The following is a 19,260-nucleotide window of genomic DNA, read 5'->3' on the forward strand; positions in this document are numbered from 1 at the left end:
TCTCTATAATCAAGTCCTTAAACTGTCAGTTTTTTCTTAAGCATTATCTTGTAATTTAAAAATTTTGTAACAAATTTACTTAGGTACAATTTTGTTTAGACTTGTGCATTAATATTCTGCTTATTCAGTTCTGACACTCTACAAGTTTTAAAGTTGTCCTACAATTTCAGAGCTTCGCTTTATGGATGTTAGCATCCTTGTTTTAGAAACAAATATGAATTACAAAAGATCAACTTTCATTTGATTATTACTTTAATATATAAATGATATATATTAATGGCACTTTGTAATATATGTTCAATGGTTAATTGTTGTGGTTTTATAATTTGTAAGGTCTTTAATTCAGCAAGATTACAGTCTATCCTCATTTGAGATGTTTTAAGTAATGTAGTCTGTGGCGTGGTGTAAAGTGGCGTTAAGACCCTCATTTAAATTGAAATTTGGAAGGCCTGCCTTCCCTTTTTTCAACCCCCTAATGGTTTCACATCCTACTGGTGATTGGCTGTGCACGCCACCGGATACAGGGATAGATAAATAACAAAGTAATTAATCTTTCACCAAATTAAAAAGAATCAAATCAGGCTTATATAGTTTTTAAAATTCTAAAAATTATTTTCTGATATAATTTAAAATTTGTGAAAATATAATTAGAAAAGGTCATCGTTTGACTCCATTAAAGCAGTTGATACTATTAGAAGTTTTTATAATTTACATAGAGAAATAATTTCATTAAAATTAAACTAAAAATGGACATTCTTTGATTAAACAGATTATTTGCTTCTATTGAGAAGCCAGTCTTGCACAACCATTTTATGGTCACTCAGCCACTTGATGTTCAGCTTGATCTTTTCCAGAGCCTGCAACCTGGATCTTGCTCCCGCTCCAGCTTCTGGGTTCTCCTGGAAGAATGCCTCAACCTGACTGAGCTGGAATTCTGTGGTGAATCCTTCTACGAGGTATTTGACAGTTCTTCCAAGATATCTAAAAAAGGTAAATGTTTTAAATAGATCTGAATTTCAATAAAGGGAGGAGTAGGTTGCGCTAAAAATCCGTAAAGGTTTGAGTTTTAAGGCTTAAAAATAGTAGTAGAACGGTAATATTCACTAAATATGTGTATTTCATATTGAAAATAACTATAGACAAAAAAAATTTTAAAGTTAACTTAAAACTCCAAGCACCTGTTTATAATAAAATTTAATTTTTTTAAAGAAATCTATATTCTATTAATTTTTTATAATAAAGGCATTTAGGGTATAAATTTTGTGTAGTACCTGTCATTAAGAGTAAACCTATCAACGAGATAGTCCCATTCCTCACGGAGGTAATCCCAGGACAATGGAGCTCCCACAGGGTTCAGGTTGATCAGTTGGATTACAGAGAAATAATCCTTTAAAAAATCATTTTTGAAACAAGAATAGTTCTCAAGATGTCTTTAGAAGCGAAAAAAATATAACTGTCCTGTCCTTTCGTCAACAGAGACAAAAACCCCATAGAACATGTGGAAATTATTTACTGATACTTTCACTGAAAAAGATTAATCTGATGAAACAATGACCAAAGTTCTCAACATTTTAATTAGACAGAAACAAATACATTCTACTACTTTGGCGATATACATACAGTTACAGTCTAGAACGACTGGAATTTGTTTCCTAATGCTTTTAGCCATATAAAAGATGGAATTACGAAGAAAAAATGCCATAATACGCAACAAAAAAAACTTTGGAATGTTTACAAAAAAGTTGATTTTCTTACTTGTGATCTAACATTGGATTCATTTTTGGCCAATTCAAGGAATCTTTTTAATATCCATGGCTCTTTAGTTTGACTCAATCCATACATTAGCTTCTTTTTCTCTTGCGGATTTTCTTCATTCAAATATCTAAGACAAGAAAAGATTAAATTGCACTTAGGTACTAAATGAATTATTACTTCAACTTTAAGTCTGTTATTAGATGTTGACAAAGCATTTGATGAACTGAAAATGTACTTTTTATTTACTTGAGGTCAATATTTAGGGGTTTGAGCCCCTTTTTCAATTATTACTAATTGTGACGTACAAACACTCTGGGGCCCTTTTTAGGTTAGGTATGGTAGGAGTGTACGACTGTACGATTTACATACCTCGTAAACATAGCACTCCATGTTTTCCAATCACCAGTACCCTGCATTCCATATTTGTACACTGTGGTTCTTAGGTTGGGGGAGATGTAGGTTTCAGGGTCTAATTAAGTACATCGATCATAATACATTCAATTATCCAATCATCTTTCTTATTTTCTTTATTTTTTGGACGTTCAGGCACAGTATTTAAATGAGGCATTTATATAATCAAGTCCTAAAAATGTAAATATATCCTAAGGAAGTATCCTTTATTCATGCAATTTTGCGACGGATTGACGTTGTTTTCTTGGTTTAGACTTCTAAATTCTGATCCTTCAAGCAGAGTTTCGGATCCGGATCCGGATCCTTGGACTCAAAAAAATGCGGAATAAATGGAAAAATCTACCTAAATTTATATAAAATCTCAGACATTCTCTTGATGAGAGCCAATCTTTAAGGTTTAGGTTCAGACTTGAAAATTAAAAGTATTTTTGACTTCGAATCAAAGAATAAATATTTTTTTTGAAAAATTTGGTGATTTTATTTTTATTGTCAAGGATCCGGAACCGGATCCGTAATGTATCCGCACTGACCAAATTTGGAAGGATCCGGATCCGAATACAATCAATGCGGATCCGAAACACTGCCTTCAAGTGAGATTGTTACGATTCCATATATGGACGCTTTAAAAATAAAATGCAATTCTATTTTATTTACAATATTTAGTCTTAAATGTCCTTAAAAGCATAATTCATAATGTATGATAAATCCCTGTGATCCAAGTTGTAAAGAGGCTAGCAGCCTGATCTAAACACTCTTGAAGTCCACTCCTACATGCCAGGCTGATAATATTGTATCTGCTCAGTTTCTCTGCGTGGCTGCCTGTATCGTCCCAGCCTAGTCGACTGAAAACAATTATACTATACTGTTTCTCTGAGTAATATTTACCAGTGTCTCTTTGAAACCAATTAATATCCGGTGGATTAGAAACGGTGCTCAGTCATACTAAAAAAATATGTATAGCATCATATTATATCCAGTTTTTTTATCCCGTGCCTTCGGCATCTCGGGGATAGAAAAACTGTTTATAATACGATGCGATATGCGAACTCCTAGTCTCATGAAAAAAAATTAATCCGCTTTAAGCTTATCACTAACAAAGGCGGCTAACGAAAAGTCCACTGACTGACAGTACCTGTAATGAGCTCTGACAAGATCTTGAATATACTCCTGGAACAGCGGATACGTCTCTGTGTAGGTCAACAGGTCCTTGATCTCGACCAGGGTATCGAACACTGTCTCCCAGGGCACAAGGTTCTCCTCCTTGGCCATGTACTTGGTCATGCTCAGAGGAACAGCGTAGGATATGTGACCTAAAAATTAAAATAGATTATATCAGCCAACTATATTTAAAGTTATTTAAAAAAACACTTGTAAATTAATATTTCAAAAAGCACCTTTTTTAGAAAACTGTTTTTAATGTTTTTTTTTTTTGTTGATAACTATAATATATTTTTATATACATATATTTTTCCTCAAGTTAATGAAGATATTAATAAAGGGTAAGTTATTCAACAAATTTAAAATCTTACAAAATAAGGCAAAATTTCTTAGAAAGTCAAATATACACTCTAATACTTACACAAAACAAGATAAAATTGATTTCGTGTTATTATTTTTTGCCAAATAAAGATAAATATCGTAAAGACAATAGGCGCATTTGTTTTAATTGTTAGGAAAGGTAAAAAACAATATGATATGGTTTTAAAATAAGCAGCAAATAGTGCCCAATAAAAAATACCTCATATACATTTTACCATTGGTCAATTATATGTATACTGGCCTATCATTGGTCATTTGTATTGTATGACGTCATTTTTTATAAGGCACTATTTGCTGTTTCTTCCAAAACGCATCTTTTCTAAACGTACCTGACTGTGCTAGAGAGAAGGCATCATTGAGAAGGCTGGCTCTGTCTGTTGACTGGAGGGCACTGGGGTTAGTTTCCAGCACCTCAGCTAGCTTCTCCCACTCAGATGTTGGGTAGTTCACCCTGATAATAAACAAAATAGTTATATGTTATTATGTAAAGCAGTTTTCATTTCTTCACATATGATTATCAAGTTGACAAAAGGTCGTGCAGGGAAGAGAGAGGCGACAGTAGGCTGTTTATAACACTAGTCCACAAAGTTGTAGAATAACGTTTTCTTATTCGTTAACTTAGGTGAATTTTGATTGGTTGGATTTTTAAGTTAAGTGTTCAAACGTTTCAACAAATAGTTTTACTCTACAAATGATCACTTTATCGGCCATTGTCTTATCCCTTTAGATCCCTGCGTACAGGGACTAGGAAAACTTTAATGCAAAAATATGTTAATAGTCACTTCTCGTTCAACACTCATTCAATATATATGTTGAAGGGTTAATAATGAAAACCAGACAACCTTTTCATTACCGACATAAAAAGGAAAGACACAATAACAAAGAGAGTAGACGAACCCCAATCTGTCCTACTTTGAGAAAGACGATTCCAGTGACGTCATATACGAAAGAAAAAGGGAAAGGGGGGAAGAAAATCTCTTCAAAAGAGATGGGAGAAAAGGGAAGAGATTTTTCCCCCTTCCCTAAACGTATATGACGTCACTGGAATCGTCAGAGAGTGACGAGATTCACTATTAAATGGTTGTTACAGTAATTTTGCTTCTGATGAAGAAAGACAGCATTTCTATACTTTCTATATTAACTATTAAGCAGTTGTACTCTATACCTGTAGTAACCAAACTGTCCAACATTAAATTTGACCCAGTTTGTGCCCTCTGGGAGGTTGATCTCCAGCATGGCCTCGTCTCTAGACAACCAGCGGAGGGTGGGCTCACTGGAGATGTCTGTCACCCAGGTTACTGGCACATCCCATCTGATATAATTATATATGTACTATTATATACAGTAGTAAGGTTTTTTGTTTTAAATTTAGATTCAAGTCTTAGGCTAGCTTAACCCTTACAGATCGGGCCCAAATTCCCACCTTATCAGATTGGGGGGGGGGGGGGGGGCTCTAAAAGCCCCCACCTCTATCTCGGCTCCTGTTATAGATAAAGACGTCAAATTTTTTTCTGGTGGTTCATGTGTATTTTTAGAGAAAATTACTTTTTCTAGTCATAGCGGTCAGACTGCTCCTTAGCCGCTTTTTAGCGGCCAGCCGCTAAATTTTAAAACAGCTGTAGAGCGGCCAATTTTGCAGCTAGGATGACCAAATTTTAGGACGAACTATTATTTTACATAACAAAAAAATTACTTTTCTGATCATCGCCGAAAAACGGCAAATGACGGAAACCGCCATTTTCGGCGATTACGGCGGTAAAACGGCGGTTGGCGGCGCCAATTAACATTTTTATCTGTTCATTGTTGTTCAAGGATTTACCAAAAAAATATATTTCTCTAGCTGTAATAGAAGACACGATATTTATGATATATGTCTGTAGTGAAAGCCGGACAAAAATCGGTCATAAAGTCGGTCAGGGAGCGGTCATAATACCACTTTTCTTAGAAGGTCATTGATATCTAAGTATTCACCAAAAAAAATTTAGGTTTCTACCTTATACACAAAAGTCATAATGTAGAAATTAAAATTTATTTAAGCCGGATCAGCTTAATATTTCAATAATTTTTGAACCGATTAAGTTATCCAATTTAGGGAAGGTTCACACAGATCCCGGGATGGCTTTAGGCTATTTTACTTTCAGATTTAGGGCTTAGGATAGTTTTGCGGTTTGTCAATAAGCTAATAAAGATCCCTTAGATGCTAGAGACACAGCCACTAGCAGAGATATAGTGATATTATGTCACTTTGATCTTAGCATAACATTTAATGGATATAGTCCCTTTAGTGGCAACGCCTCTTAAGGGTCGTTTCGTAGAATTGTCACAGTAGCTTTTGATAGGTTATTTTGGGATATGTTTGGTTAGGTGATTGTCCCACAGGGTTAGAGCCCCCAGCTTGAGCTAGAAATAAAAGAAAATCTACTGTGAAAATACGACGAAACGCCCCTTAAAAGGCATTGTCACCCCTATTTGATTTATGGATTTACTGAAATAACTCAATTTTCAGGAGATTGAGGTTTACATATCATTGATTTCCCCCATCCTCTCTCCAACTCATTCATAGGGAGCAACTATTAATCAATAAAACATTACATATATGTTAAATCTTATGGAACCTTAAAATTGCTTTCTACCTGTATTCGAAAGGACTTTCCGAATTATCAACCTTTGTTGTCTGATCTGCCAGATATCTTGACTGGGTCAACTTATACCTGTCAAACAAAAAAAAGGATCAAATATTAATACAATGACGCAGACCACTGTTTTTGTGGTTTCCCCATACCAAAGACGAATTTTTTTTTTGATGGGCAGAAGAAGTATAAAAAGCTTAACAAAATTTACTTAAATTCTCACCTAGTATTTGAAATCTTTTCTACATTAAGAATAGGATATCCCATCTGTCTGGTCCATGTGTCCATAATCTTAGTGATGGCCAACTTCGTGGAGGACACAGCCTCTAGTTCTCTCCAGAGGTCAGCTGTTACTGCATTGCTGTACTGGTACCTCTTCAGAAATTCATGGATTCCTTTTCTTAAAAAATAATGATCATAACTTTAACTTTATGATTTCAAAAATAGTGTAACAATCTAATAACTATCTTCTTCATTTTAGAATAGAATAGATTTTCAAAATTATTGTAAGATTTTTTAAAATAAGTTTACTATGTATTTCTAACAATTTATTAAGCTACAGTGTCGTGTTAAAATTAAGTTCTAGTAATTATCAATACCTAATTAGTAAATTGTTTAGCATTTCTTATTATTAGTGTGTAATATTTTACTGTTATGGTTGCATTTATTTATATTTTCTAATTGGGTAACCAAATAAGGGTAATTGTGTACTTTTGTGGTATTCGGCAACCGTGAGCCATGCCTATGGCACCCCTGACTGGGGTTCGGGGAAGGGCCACAGGCCCTCCCCCGAGTCCTGGGGAAGGGGTCTGCCGACCCCCTCCCTATGCCTAAAATTAATGATTGAATCTGACAAGCTTTATTATGGTTAAGCTGCATTGTTAATTCCCCCCACCCTTTCCAGGGATGGGGGATCATTATTGCCCAAACTGACTATTGTATGTGTATATAATGCTTTTATGTTATGATTATTTATTCCTATCTGTGTAGCTATTGTTTGTTGTATATAGATTTAGTATTCCTTAGACCTTCAATAAAGGGACAACTGAAATAGATGTTGTTTGTTATTTAGTGATTGTTAGAGAAGCGTAGCTTCTCTATAGTAAGGTGTCCACGTCTGTTCACACTGCCGTAGTCTAATTGAACTCTGGTGTCTGCCATTTATCCTCGGCGGATACCACAACTTTTGGTGACAGCTGTGTGAGATTATGGCAAACCACAAGTGTAGAGCAGACGCGCAGCTGAGGCTAAGGTACTCCCAGCAGTGAAACTGGCAAAACTGACACAAGCAACCGAATTACCCACCCTGGATAGCAAGGTCTAACTCTGCATCCGGCAGTTGTGGAAGTGAAACAGCGAAACTTGACGGAGAACCGCGAGAAGCGCCGACATCTAACGGAGAATTGAGCGCTCAAAGGGCTGAAACAGGCCTGCGGACTGGCTGAAACAGGCCAAATAAGTGCAAACGGCTGAAAATAGGCCAACATTTACTGCAAGAGATAGCAGGATCCGAACCAGCGGCGCTAGCAGGACGGGACATTCCCTGCCGCCATCAGCCAGATTCGGATAAGCGGCGCTAGCAGGACGGGACATTCCCTGCCGCCGATAGGCTGAAACACGCCACATAGCTGCGAGCTGCGAGCCAACATACGAGTGTAGTGTACCAAAGCAGAGAAAACTACGTCAACTCCAAGTATCCTGAGAGGCTACAGCGCAGCCACCCATCTAGAAAAGCAGATATTATATCACATTGTAGGGATTACCACCCTAGTGTGATGGTTAAACAATAGATTTATGAGCAAGGATTGGCAAACAATTTGTTGTGTATTGTGATAAAACTAAAAATAGAACAGGTTTGGTAAGCAAATCTGTTATGTATTGTGATAAGGCCAAAAATAGAATCTAGATGTAATATAACAATGCCTTGATAAACAATCTAACCACCCAAGCCTACAGCACAACAAAAATACACCCCTTATTCCAGAGGAAAGGGAGGGGCCCACTCTCCATTGAAGGAAATACAATCAAGGTGACATAACAGATAAGCCTAGGATTAAGGAGAAAGGGCACCATTACCTCATCACACAGTTACCTCAAACCCACAGCACTCCCCCTTCCTCACAGGGGGAACGGACGGATTTACCCCGTCCCCTCACGCGCTTCCCCCCTCCTACCCACACTTGACTAAGTCCGCCCACGGTGTGGAGCTAGCGACCGGGAACACAGAGCGCCATTTACGGGTCGCGCAAAGGAGTTCGGAAATATCATAAAATTCAACGGACAAAGCGGACCAATGAGAGAGCGAGTTGAGGGATAAGTGTGCGCGGATTTGACGGTGCGTAAGCGCGCTGCAAGGACAGGAGATTTCACGCACACACACACACACAGGAGCGGAGCTACTCCATAGCATCTAACAGAGGTATTTTTAGAAAATAAAGAATTACCAGCTTCTTCCTCCTATCTATAGTGTGATAAAGGAAAACCAAATCAGTTCCTGACAGCAGTTCAGACCCTCAACAGCTATCTACCCCTACCAGCCTACTCTACAACCTCAGAATAAAACTAGTGATAAGTACAGCTAAGTTATATCTTGTAACTAAACTACCAACCTAGTGATAAAACAGTGTTGGCTGTTAGGATAGAAAGCCTCAAGTGACAAACCATTTATAATATTGCCTTATAACTTTGTGTCCCGCCGTTGAACCGTTGACCCGATGGAGCAGCCGCAAGTGCCAGGAGGCGACCAAGCCCCAGGATGGCTCCAGGATGACCCTCAGCCGGCTCCAGCCGAGTACCGCAAGCTGATGCTGAGTAACCTGCCGGAGTATAGAGGACCGTCCAAGCAATCCTGGAGTTCCCACATCCGCAGACTCGAGATGTCATGGGCGGCTTACCGCGTGCCGCCCCATGACTCCCTCAACCGCCGCAACGCCCTTTTACTGTCACTGGTAGGGCAAGCGGCGGAAATGGCTTCTCATCTGTTTGGCGAGGCAGGCCAAGCCTTGACATACGAACAAGTCAAGGCCGAGTGTGAAATGTTATTTTGTCCCGCCTTTGAATCCCAGACTTTGAAGCAAGCCTTCAGGGATTACAGGCAACACTCGACAGAACCTATACAAGCATACATATCCACAAAGTGTGCCTTGTATAGGGACGCCTACAGCCATGAGGATCTCGAATTATTAGTCGACGAATTAAATCGTGGCATTCGTAACGCTAATGTGAAACGTGAAATGATGAGTCATGAGATCGCCTCTGTACCTGAGTACACGAGGCGAGCCATGTTCACCGTCACAATGATTACCAAGCAGCTGAAGGAGGGTGTGTGCCTAGTGGACGCCACCGACGGGCTCACGGGATCAGCCAGCGTCCAGTTGCCCCATTACGACGAGTCGGAGCCAATGGAGATTGGCGCCTTGGCTCCGGGTCTCCACCAGATGGGGAAGGTCGCTCCAGATGACAAGGTTCCAGGCCGCTGTTTCCGCTGCCAAGGGAAAGGCCACCGAGCTCAAGACTGCCCGACGCCTATGGAAGTCAGCCTAGAGGAGAGACACACCCAGCCACGCCGTGACCGTCCTGCCAAGTGCGAGCGTTGCCACTATGCCGGCCATACGGCGGCCGAGTGCAGAGCCGACTGGGACCAGGTAGCCGGCCGTAGGCGCACCGCAGACAAGGGTGCTCCCCCAGGAAAGCCCAGCAGAGTAGCCCACATGGAAGGGAGCGCGCCCCCAGCACCACCGCAGCAAGCAGCCGCCCCCAACGCGGCGGGCCGAGCCGACGGAATGCCGCAGTTTGGGACCGTTCCAGCTAGGATCAACGTACTGGGAGGCGCGGCTGAACCCAACCGGGTTGGCCTGGGCTTCAGTCTCAACCACCTGGGGCCGGAGTTTGTGCAACCCAACAACATCGCCGAGCCAGAAGTTCTGAGGCCCCAGCCTTTTAGCCTAAACATGATGGAGCCTGCTCAACCGAGCCTACCCAGCAAGAGTGGAGGGGCGCTACCCAGCGTCACTGAGGCGGTGTACGGGGAGGCCCTGGCGGCCGTTGAACGAGAGAGGCAGGAGGCGCTAGCCAGCGCATCAGAGTCGATGTATGGGGCGCCACCCGGCGCCGCCACCTGCGATGACTGGGGGGTGCTATCCAGCGCCTCCAACCTGGTGCCTGGGGCGACAACCGTCGCCGCCACCGAGATACCTGGATCCTGAAACGAGCCAGCAGTCCCAGAGGAAGGGGTGACACCCGTCACCCCCAGTCAGCCAGCGCCACCAGCCTGTAGGGAGAGCCCAACTATACACCATCCAGCGCCCCCTGCCAGCCGAAGGAACCCAGCTGCCCAGCACTTCCAGTCGAGCCAGGATAAGTTAGATTTAACAAATGTGTTGTATCCAAACTATTGTAAAACCCCAACCTTGCCTGTGCCCCCTGCACCAGAGGCTGGGGAGATTGAAATTTGGGGATATAAGGACTTGCCTGTGCCACATGCACCTGAGTTCCTAGGGCAGGGGAGGGACGTGAGTCAGGGCGAGCCTGTGCCACACGCACTTCAGCCCCATGCCACTGGGCATGCCATGGACAAGGGAAGGGACCCCTTGGGGCTAGGGGAGCCGACACCCAGGCAAGCGCCAGTCGCCTGCCAGTCTGTCATTGGGGAGGGTATCGGGGTGCCCCGGCCACACAAAGATAACGCTCAATGGAAATTTGTATCTAGCCAGGAGCAGCCCAGCCGTGTCCAGCCCCGAGAAGCAGCCGTGACCCGAGCCGAAGATCCCCAGCCGCGTGCACGAGGTAGATGGCTGTCTGGTAGCTTCTCACACTGGTGGATGGTCCTGTGGGGACTACTGCTGGCAGCCGTGTGGCCTACCACCAGCTACGTCCTGGTGGGGTGGGACTGCGCCAACCCCACCCACGTCACAGCCTACAATAAAGAAAAGATGTGTAGCACGGAACCGCTACACCAGGAGGTGCCCCTGGGCCATGAAGTACACGTCCTGCAGCAAGTCAAGATTAGGGAAACAACAGGATACAGTTGTCAGCTCACTGTGTCCCAGTGGACATTCAGGTGTGGGGTATGGGGTCACCTCAAGGTGACCTCGGTCCCCACCCTCATGAGGCCAACCAAGATCGATCCAGAAACGTGCCGAGACCTGGCCAGGAACCGAGTCTACACGCTGCCAGGCAAGACCCAGCCACTGACGTTCCAGCTGAACCATCCCCTGTTCTTCACCCTCGATATGGTGGGCGCCCTTGTCAACAGCCCCGAGGGGGTGGGTTGTGAAGGGGAGGACGTCCACTTCGAGGGCCAGCTGTACCGCAATGAATTAGTGCTCCAGGAACGACGGCTGCTGGTCAAGGAAGAGACCTACGTAGTAGAGGATGGACGGGTGGAGTCCCAATCTGACCACCTGGCCTTAGAATGTCCCCATTCTGAGCTGTCTTGCATCACTGGGGAAGCAACCTACGTGTGGGACCACCTGGGGAGAGATTGCCCCTTGAGGCTGATCCGCAGCCTCCAGCCTAGCCTAGTGATGGATGCGTTCCTGGTTGACCATCAAGCCCAGTTTTTCATCAACATGACCAACCCCACCTCAATAGTGAACTGCGACTTTGAGGCCCATGCCACCAACCACCCAGCATTGTTCGTGGCAGCTGACCCGGCCGCGGCAGCGCTGCCCAGAGTATCGGCCAGGGATGTGGACGTCCCCCTGCAGGCCCAGATACATGCAGGTTACATTGGATTCACCCTGGAGACACGCATGAAAAGCACAGCGGCAGAAGAAGTAGCGGCCAACTGCTGGAAGCTCCAGCAACTAGACCCGGCCCACCCGGTGCGTGTCCAGGGGAGCACGTTCTCTGTACTGAGGGGAGATGTCCTGCTCCAGCTTACCTGCCAACGCAACAAATACGTTGTCCGTGAAAGCAAGGAATGTTGGGACAAAGTACCAGTGGAACCCACAGGATTTGTAGACGCCGTGACACGGGTGTATAGCGGCCACGCCACCAAGATTCCCTGCTCCTCCACCTACCCCCTGACTGTGCACGCGGAGGAAGGCTGGATAGAACTAACCCCCGCACCTAAGAAGAGGCCACCCCCGCTGGATACGCCCAAGCAACTGCTGACAGAACCCTTGGATGACTTTAGTTCAGGAGGCTTGTATTAACAGGCTGAGTTGAACGACTGGCAGCAGCTGCTAGCATTCCCAGCGTATAAAAGCGCCATGCTGACCGGCCTGTCCTATGGCTCGTGCGTTCAGCAAGGTAGCTGTTCGGCCACTGGAGACCATGGGATCGTGTCCTACAATATCGACCGACTGGCAGAGGAAGGAGAGGCCGCCCTGGATGTCTGGGCTGGATTCAGACAAGCTATTCACGAGTGGGGAGATGGCGCAGCCATACTGTGCTTACTGTTGTTGATCCTCAAACTGCTGGGGGATCTGACCATTATTTCCCTGGCAGCCGCACAAGGAGGTGTACGGGCCGCCATGAATGCGATGTCACAAGTGTTCCTGTACCATCCAACCTTGTACAGGAAGGCCTTGGCCAGAGCCCGGCTCACCCATGCCAAGTCCCGGGACTTTTCAGTAGACTGGGATGCCATTCCCATTGGCCGGGAAGCCGCCGAGGAAATGGTGTCCATGCAATCGACCGAGAGTGGGCATGACCGCCCAGGCAGGCCTGGACCGCCCTCTGGAAGACCCCGCGGCCCCTCGGGAGGCCAGGCTGCCGCTCAGACGGTCAACTTGGCAGCCAGTGCCCCAGCCGCTGCCAACAACAACCAGAATGCCCCGCTGCTGACCGGTCCCGCAGTGGCTGTGCCCCACGCCAACCTGACACCTGCCGGCGCCGAGCTACGTGTCCAACCAAAGCCGGCCTCTGCCTTCTATCCCACGTTGGGAGCCCATCAGCCCTGAAAAGACTCACCACTAGGATTCCATTGAATCATTATCATTTGTATATATCTTAGCCCTAAGGAGCGGGCCGAAGGCCTCAACCACTGTCGGAAGTCTGGTAGGGAAACCCTCTCCCAGCCTTCCGAGGGGAGAGTTGTGGTATTCGGCAACCGTGAGCCATGCCTATGGCACCCCTGACTGGGGTTCGGGGAAGGGCCACAGGCCCTCCCCCGAGTCCTGGGGAAGGGGTCTGCCGACCCCCTCCCTATGCCTAAAATTAATGATTGAATCTGACAAGCTTTATTATGGTTAAGCAGCATTGTTAATTCCCCCCACCCTTTCCAGGGATGGGGGATCATTATTGCCCAAACTGACTATTGTATGTGTATATAATGCTTTTATGTTATGATTATTTATTCCTATCTGTGTAGCTATTGTTTGTTGTATATAGATTTAGTATTCCTTAGACCTTCAATAAAGGGACAACTGAAATAGATGTTGTTTGTTATTTAGTGATTGTTAGAGAAGCGTAGCTTCTCTATAGTAAGGTGTCCACGTCTGTTCACACTGCCGTAGTCTAATTGAACTCTGGTGTCTGCCATTTATCCTCGGCGGATACCACACTTTAACATCTTTGTTTCCGTATTATCCTGTAGAAGTTGTTAAGCTATTTGATAAGGAAATGCAATAAATCTCAATAAGATTTTAAATTAGTTTATAAACACAAAGTTATTTTTTCCCAATCCACTCCAATTTTCAATTTTACCTAAATTCCTCAGCACCCATAAAATTTTCCAGCATCCTGAGAACACTGGCACCCTTGTTGTAAGAGATAGCATCAAATATCTCAGTGATTTGATCTGGATGGGATACATCCTATATAAAAAATAAAATAAAATATTTAGAATGAGATTTCTTTTTCAATATGGCCGATTGTTAGTACGCCCATCACTGTTTTATTTTTATAAAAAAGACTTTAGATATAAACGTTCTATTTTATATAGCAGTTGAATGTATTGGTGTATTCTGTATAATACCCCAAAAGAAAAGGTTTAATGCTAGAGAAAATAAAAATTAAAAAATATATGTAAGGGAAGGTGGTTGATTGGTGTGTGTGGGGGGGGGGACACGATCAAGCAAATTGACTATAGAGGCCGAGGTTTTATCAATTTGGATATTACGTTTATTTGTATAACCTAATGCCATTATTTTTTTATGAAGTTTTTTTAATGTTTAACCTGAACAATAGGATGAGAATTAACTGTAGCATCCAGCTTCATTACAGAATGAAGATCAGAACTGATGAATTGATCCTCTATTTCCCAATCATCGTGGTAGTTCGCTACTCCTTTGTACTCCATATAGCTGGCAAAACCTTCATTTAACCTGAATTTTATTATGATGAAAAACTTGTCCCCTAGACGGTAAGAATGAGCTTTACTTTATAACCCAATATAATTAAAACTAAACTGACATATACAAAAAAAAAACTATCCCCCACCCCCCGTTTTATTAATTTATCTTAAAAGAAGTGGTGGATTTTCTTTGCTCGACCAGGCACTTTGAGGGAAACCGCCGATAATATTGAAAAGAAAAAGCTTACATATTAAAAAAAAAAATTATGTTGTAATATAGACAAAATCATTGAATAATATGATACAGGAAATCTTAAAAAAAACAGCACCATGGAATAATAAACTTACCATAAATCATCCCACCACTCGAGAGTGACCAGGTTACCAAACCATTGGTGGGCCAACTCATGAGAAACAACTGAGGCAACTCTCTGTTGGTTATACGTACTAGATTCTTTGGCATCATAAAGAAGATTTGTTTCCCTTAAAAATATTACTTGTTTTACATAGTTTTTCAGTATGGCTGAGACCCGGTTCTAATCCAGCGGATATTAATAGGTTTCAAAGCCATACTGAAGAAAACAATTCTGCTTGTTAACAAAGCGCTGAGCGAATCTATCCTTATACAATTGTTAAAGTGAAAATGCGCTAAATTCTTCAGTTGATACTATGATTTTTTGATTTTTACAGATAAAAATATTTATTACCTGTAAGTAATAAGACCCCAATGTTCCATAGCACCAGAAACAAAATCTGGGATGGCAATCATATCCTGTTTTGGCAACGGGTATGGCAGGTCAAAATAGTTGGTGAAAAAGTCGGTAATATTTGCGCCGATATCAAGTGCGTAGCGGACAGTCTCTTTCTGTTGTGGGGTCGCGTACACGCGGAACTTGGTTTGATGCACAGCGGTCAACTTTTCCTGAATATTAACACATTCTATGTACATTTTAGCCACTAATGCGGTGAAAAGAGTAAATAGACCTTCCTCAATTTTCAATTAATTTAGGTTTCAAAAAAGGAAAAAATTGTGGGGTAGGGTCATTTTTAATTGGGAGGGAGAAGATACCATTCCCAAAATAATTAAAAACCTTCTCTGGACCTATAAGACTTCACTCTAAAGGAGAACCATATCGGTTCAGCGACAAGACAGATCATTCGTTACAACATAAAAACTTACTACTTCATATAATAGAATGTATATTTTTAAGGTTATTTAAGAAGCATATTTTATTCTGTTTAGATTAGTAATAATTGAAAATAATTTTCCAAATTGAATGCAAAAATATGTTTGTGGAGATATAACTGACAAATGAAACTGAGATTAACTTCACAACTAAAGATTTTTTTTTTACCTGATATTCAAAATCACAGACAATAAAACAAGCCAAATATGTGACCATGGGCACTGACTTCTGGAAGGTGACTGTAGTTAGCCCATTGGACGGCAGGTTTGTTGCCTGGCTCTCTTCAGGCATGTTTGATAGAGCTATGTATCTTTCTGTAGGTTTTACAAGCCTGTAAATAAGTAACATTATTAAACAAGCTACCAAAGGCAAAAAATTAATAAATAAGTAGCATTTATTCATATCTTTGACCTTTGAAAAAGATTTTAAAAACCCTTACTTTGTTGTAAAAGTAGATTTGAATGAAGGTTCATCGAAGCAGGGGAAAGCTTTTCTGGCATAAGTTGGCTGAAACTTGGAGGTAGCAATTGGCACTTTTTCCCCAGCCTGGTTTGTGTAGCGGCTTAAGTAAAAACCAGTTATTCCACGTGTCAGGTTGCCAGAGAAGTCCAAGTGAAGAGAATAGTTGCCTGGCTGCGCCTCTGTCTCCAGGTACACCACCCAGAACTGATTTTTCTTCACCTCGAACGCATGCGAGTATTTGACCTCGTTGCCCTGATCATCTGTCAGATAGGTCCTTGTTATACCCAGGTCCTAAACATAAACAAGGATTACAATATTCCCAATTGGCGTAGCCATAGAAGAATTTGAATTTTAAAAACCATTTCTTTATCCAGGCTACTTTTTTCAATGTCTTTAGAGTAAAGTTACAGGACATGTTTAGTATCTTTATACCTTAGAATCCAGAATGTAATTTATTTGGTCTGTCGGTCATACCACAAAAGACCAATACATATTTTATGTAAAAAGTTTTCATGATTTTCCTTTCTATGTATATATTCTTTTATGAAACTGAACATCTGATCCATAACTGACTTTGTCCGTTTGTCCAAATGTAATTTTATTGTGCTTTGCTACTCATGGATGTTGTCATCCTTGTATAGTACCTGGATATGTGAGAGAAAATACTGAACAGGTTTTTGAACAATCATATCTATCCGCACTTTTCCACTAAATAATCCCGTCTCTAAAATTAAAAATATTAATTAGCCCGAGTCATAAATCAACCAAAATAACAAGGCTTAACCTTTGAAAAAATTCTGCGTTAGTTTCAATTAAATGAACTAAAGAAACTTTTAGAAATACAAAATCTTATTTTTATGCTGATTTTAGGTTAGGCTAGGTTAAGTAATGATAAAAAAAGACAAAGAAAGTTCCTCAACGACGTCATAAAAAATGAGAGGAGGTGGAAAGAAAACCCCTAAAAAAGAAAAGGTTAATCCCTCGTTCTTATGACGTAACATGCTGATTTTTTGAGGTACTTTCTTCGTCTACATAAGAAAAGTTGGGAATAGTCCCCCGTAACATCGCCCTATAAGGGGCGATTTGTCATATTTATAAAATGGCTTTTATAGGTTATTTTAGGTTAGGTTAGGTGATTTCCCACAGGGTTAGGTAATTGGCCCCGCAGGGTTAGAGCCCCCCGCAGGGACTAGAAATAGGAGAAAAGCTACTGTGAAAAATACAAAGAATCGCCCCATAAGATGCGATATTACGAAAGGGACTATACCCTAAAAGTCTGTGGGATAGGGCGACGTAGGGTTATTATATAAATTAACACGATTGAGAAATTAATTTAGGTTCCAGAAAAAATATTGATACGGTATTTTACTTATTATTTGAAATATGTAAGAAAGTTTCTTCTGCTCAATTTAAAAAATTGTTCTATTTTATTTGTTTTTGTTACATTATACTGTAAAATATTTCTTTGTAATTTCTTTTGTTTATTTGTTACCTCCCATTTAATTGTTTATTTTCTTATTATGCAACAATGTAACTTAATTAGATCAACTATTTGTACATTTAAATACACAAAAAAATCTTATTTAGGAATGTACACAACACAGCTACTGTGCAAATGTAAATTAAACCACTGCACTGCACCGCCAAAAATAATTATAGGTTTTTAATAATAATTTTTTACCTACAACACCTTATAGGTTGAAAATGACCAAAAAATCTTAGATTGGTAAACATTTTTTTATATTTTTAAACAAGAAGAATTATTTTCGATGTCTTATCAGATTAATTTGAGAGCAGTAGCGTGCACAGTGTTTAACCAGGGAGGTGAGAGGAGGGAGAAGGCTGGCCTTCCCAAATTGAAGGGTGGTGTTAAAACCCCTCTTCGCCCCCCAAACCGCACGCCACTGGTTGAGACCCCCTTATGAGATAGAAAATGTACAAAACAAGTTTAAAAAAATATACCAGGGATCGGCAGCCGCGCGTAAGCCGCGTGTAAGCCTCAGTGAAAGCGTCATTTTATCACTATAAAATTCAGCTGGATGTATAAAACTGCTCTTTAGCAGACAATCCTTCTTTTTCTGCTCACAAGCGCGGCGCGGCTGCCGAACCCTGAAACATACCAAGGTCTGGATGAAGGTAGAGATCATAATGTTCAGGCAGAACATGTTTGGGTAGACGGGGATCATCAAGAATGGGCTGTACGTCCAACCCTTCTGGATACTTTTCTGGTTCTGTCTGCTGCGCTACTTTTTCCTTTTTAGCAGAGGCCTTTACTTCTAAATTGTTGGGTGCATCTTCAAACTTAATATAAGACAGATTAAAAATCCAATGAAATTATCCAAAAAATTGTGAATATGATTTCTTTAAATTCTGTAAAATTAATCAATGTAATGTATTTGGGATATATTACCTATACAATGGGCGAGATTCAAAAAGGGAAATGGCAAAGCAATGGATTATTCTCACTTCATCGAAGGACATAGACAGACAAAATTTTGAAAATCCATAAAATGTTTGGGTATAAAAGTATTATTATTTACCTGAGTTATTTGTTGAGGAGGGGATTGAACAGCAACAACAATAATAAGAGCTATACACACAATACCAAGAGCTCCCACCAACACCCCCAACCCTGCTGCTAATCTGTTCATCCTTGTTTATAATATTACTGTATTAAGATGGAATACAAGAATCACCTCGACATTTCTCTTATCTATTAAAAATATTTTATAAGATTTTTAACAATGATGCATCTTTTAAAATTATTCATAGTCAATCATTTAGATGAAGAAAAAACATAAAGAAATCAATGACAATGTACCAGGCTTCTAGCAAATAATTCTTAAAGATTTTTTTCATTTTTGACTCGAATCTTACACCCCTTTACCATTTATTACATACTGCAAACAGTTAGTTATACCTCGAGTTTACGCCGACAGACATATTATCCAAATTTTAAACAATTTTACATTGAATAAAATTACTGAACTAACACTCCTCACCAGATAAAAACATTAGGGTCAATGAAAAACCT

The 19,260-nt window shown here is 41.3% G+C and overlaps 1 protein-coding gene across 1 annotated transcript; it reads right to left on the minus strand.

The window, feature by feature from the left end:
• Nucleotides 1–219: 219 nt before the first annotated feature.
• LOC145311872 (glutamyl aminopeptidase-like) lies at nucleotides 220–18,938 on the minus strand. The gene is made up of 19 exons (XM_080150892.1): nucleotides 18,767–18,938; nucleotides 18,347–18,527; nucleotides 16,871–16,950; nucleotides 16,204–16,517; nucleotides 15,933–16,095; nucleotides 15,285–15,499; nucleotides 14,926–15,060; nucleotides 14,461–14,608; nucleotides 13,989–14,098; nucleotides 6,559–6,735; nucleotides 6,339–6,416; nucleotides 4,871–5,017; nucleotides 4,035–4,156; nucleotides 3,299–3,476; nucleotides 2,875–3,008; nucleotides 2,125–2,224; nucleotides 1,756–1,882; nucleotides 1,272–1,387; nucleotides 220–981 (listed from the first exon to the last, which is right to left on the minus strand). The coding sequence occupies exons 1-19, from the start codon at nucleotides 18,875–18,877 to the stop codon at nucleotides 771–773; spliced, it is 2,847 nt and encodes a 948-aa protein (XP_080007018.1). The 5' UTR covers nucleotides 18,878–18,938; the 3' UTR covers nucleotides 220–770.
• Nucleotides 18,939–19,260: the final 322 nt, after the last annotated feature.

The sequence above is a fragment of the Acartia tonsa genome, chromosome 2 (assembly GCF_053477335.1).
Source record: "Acartia tonsa isolate MP-2025a chromosome 2, ASM5347733v1, whole genome shotgun sequence".
Lineage (NCBI taxonomy): Eukaryota > Metazoa > Arthropoda > Copepoda > Calanoida > Acartiidae > Acartia > Acartia tonsa.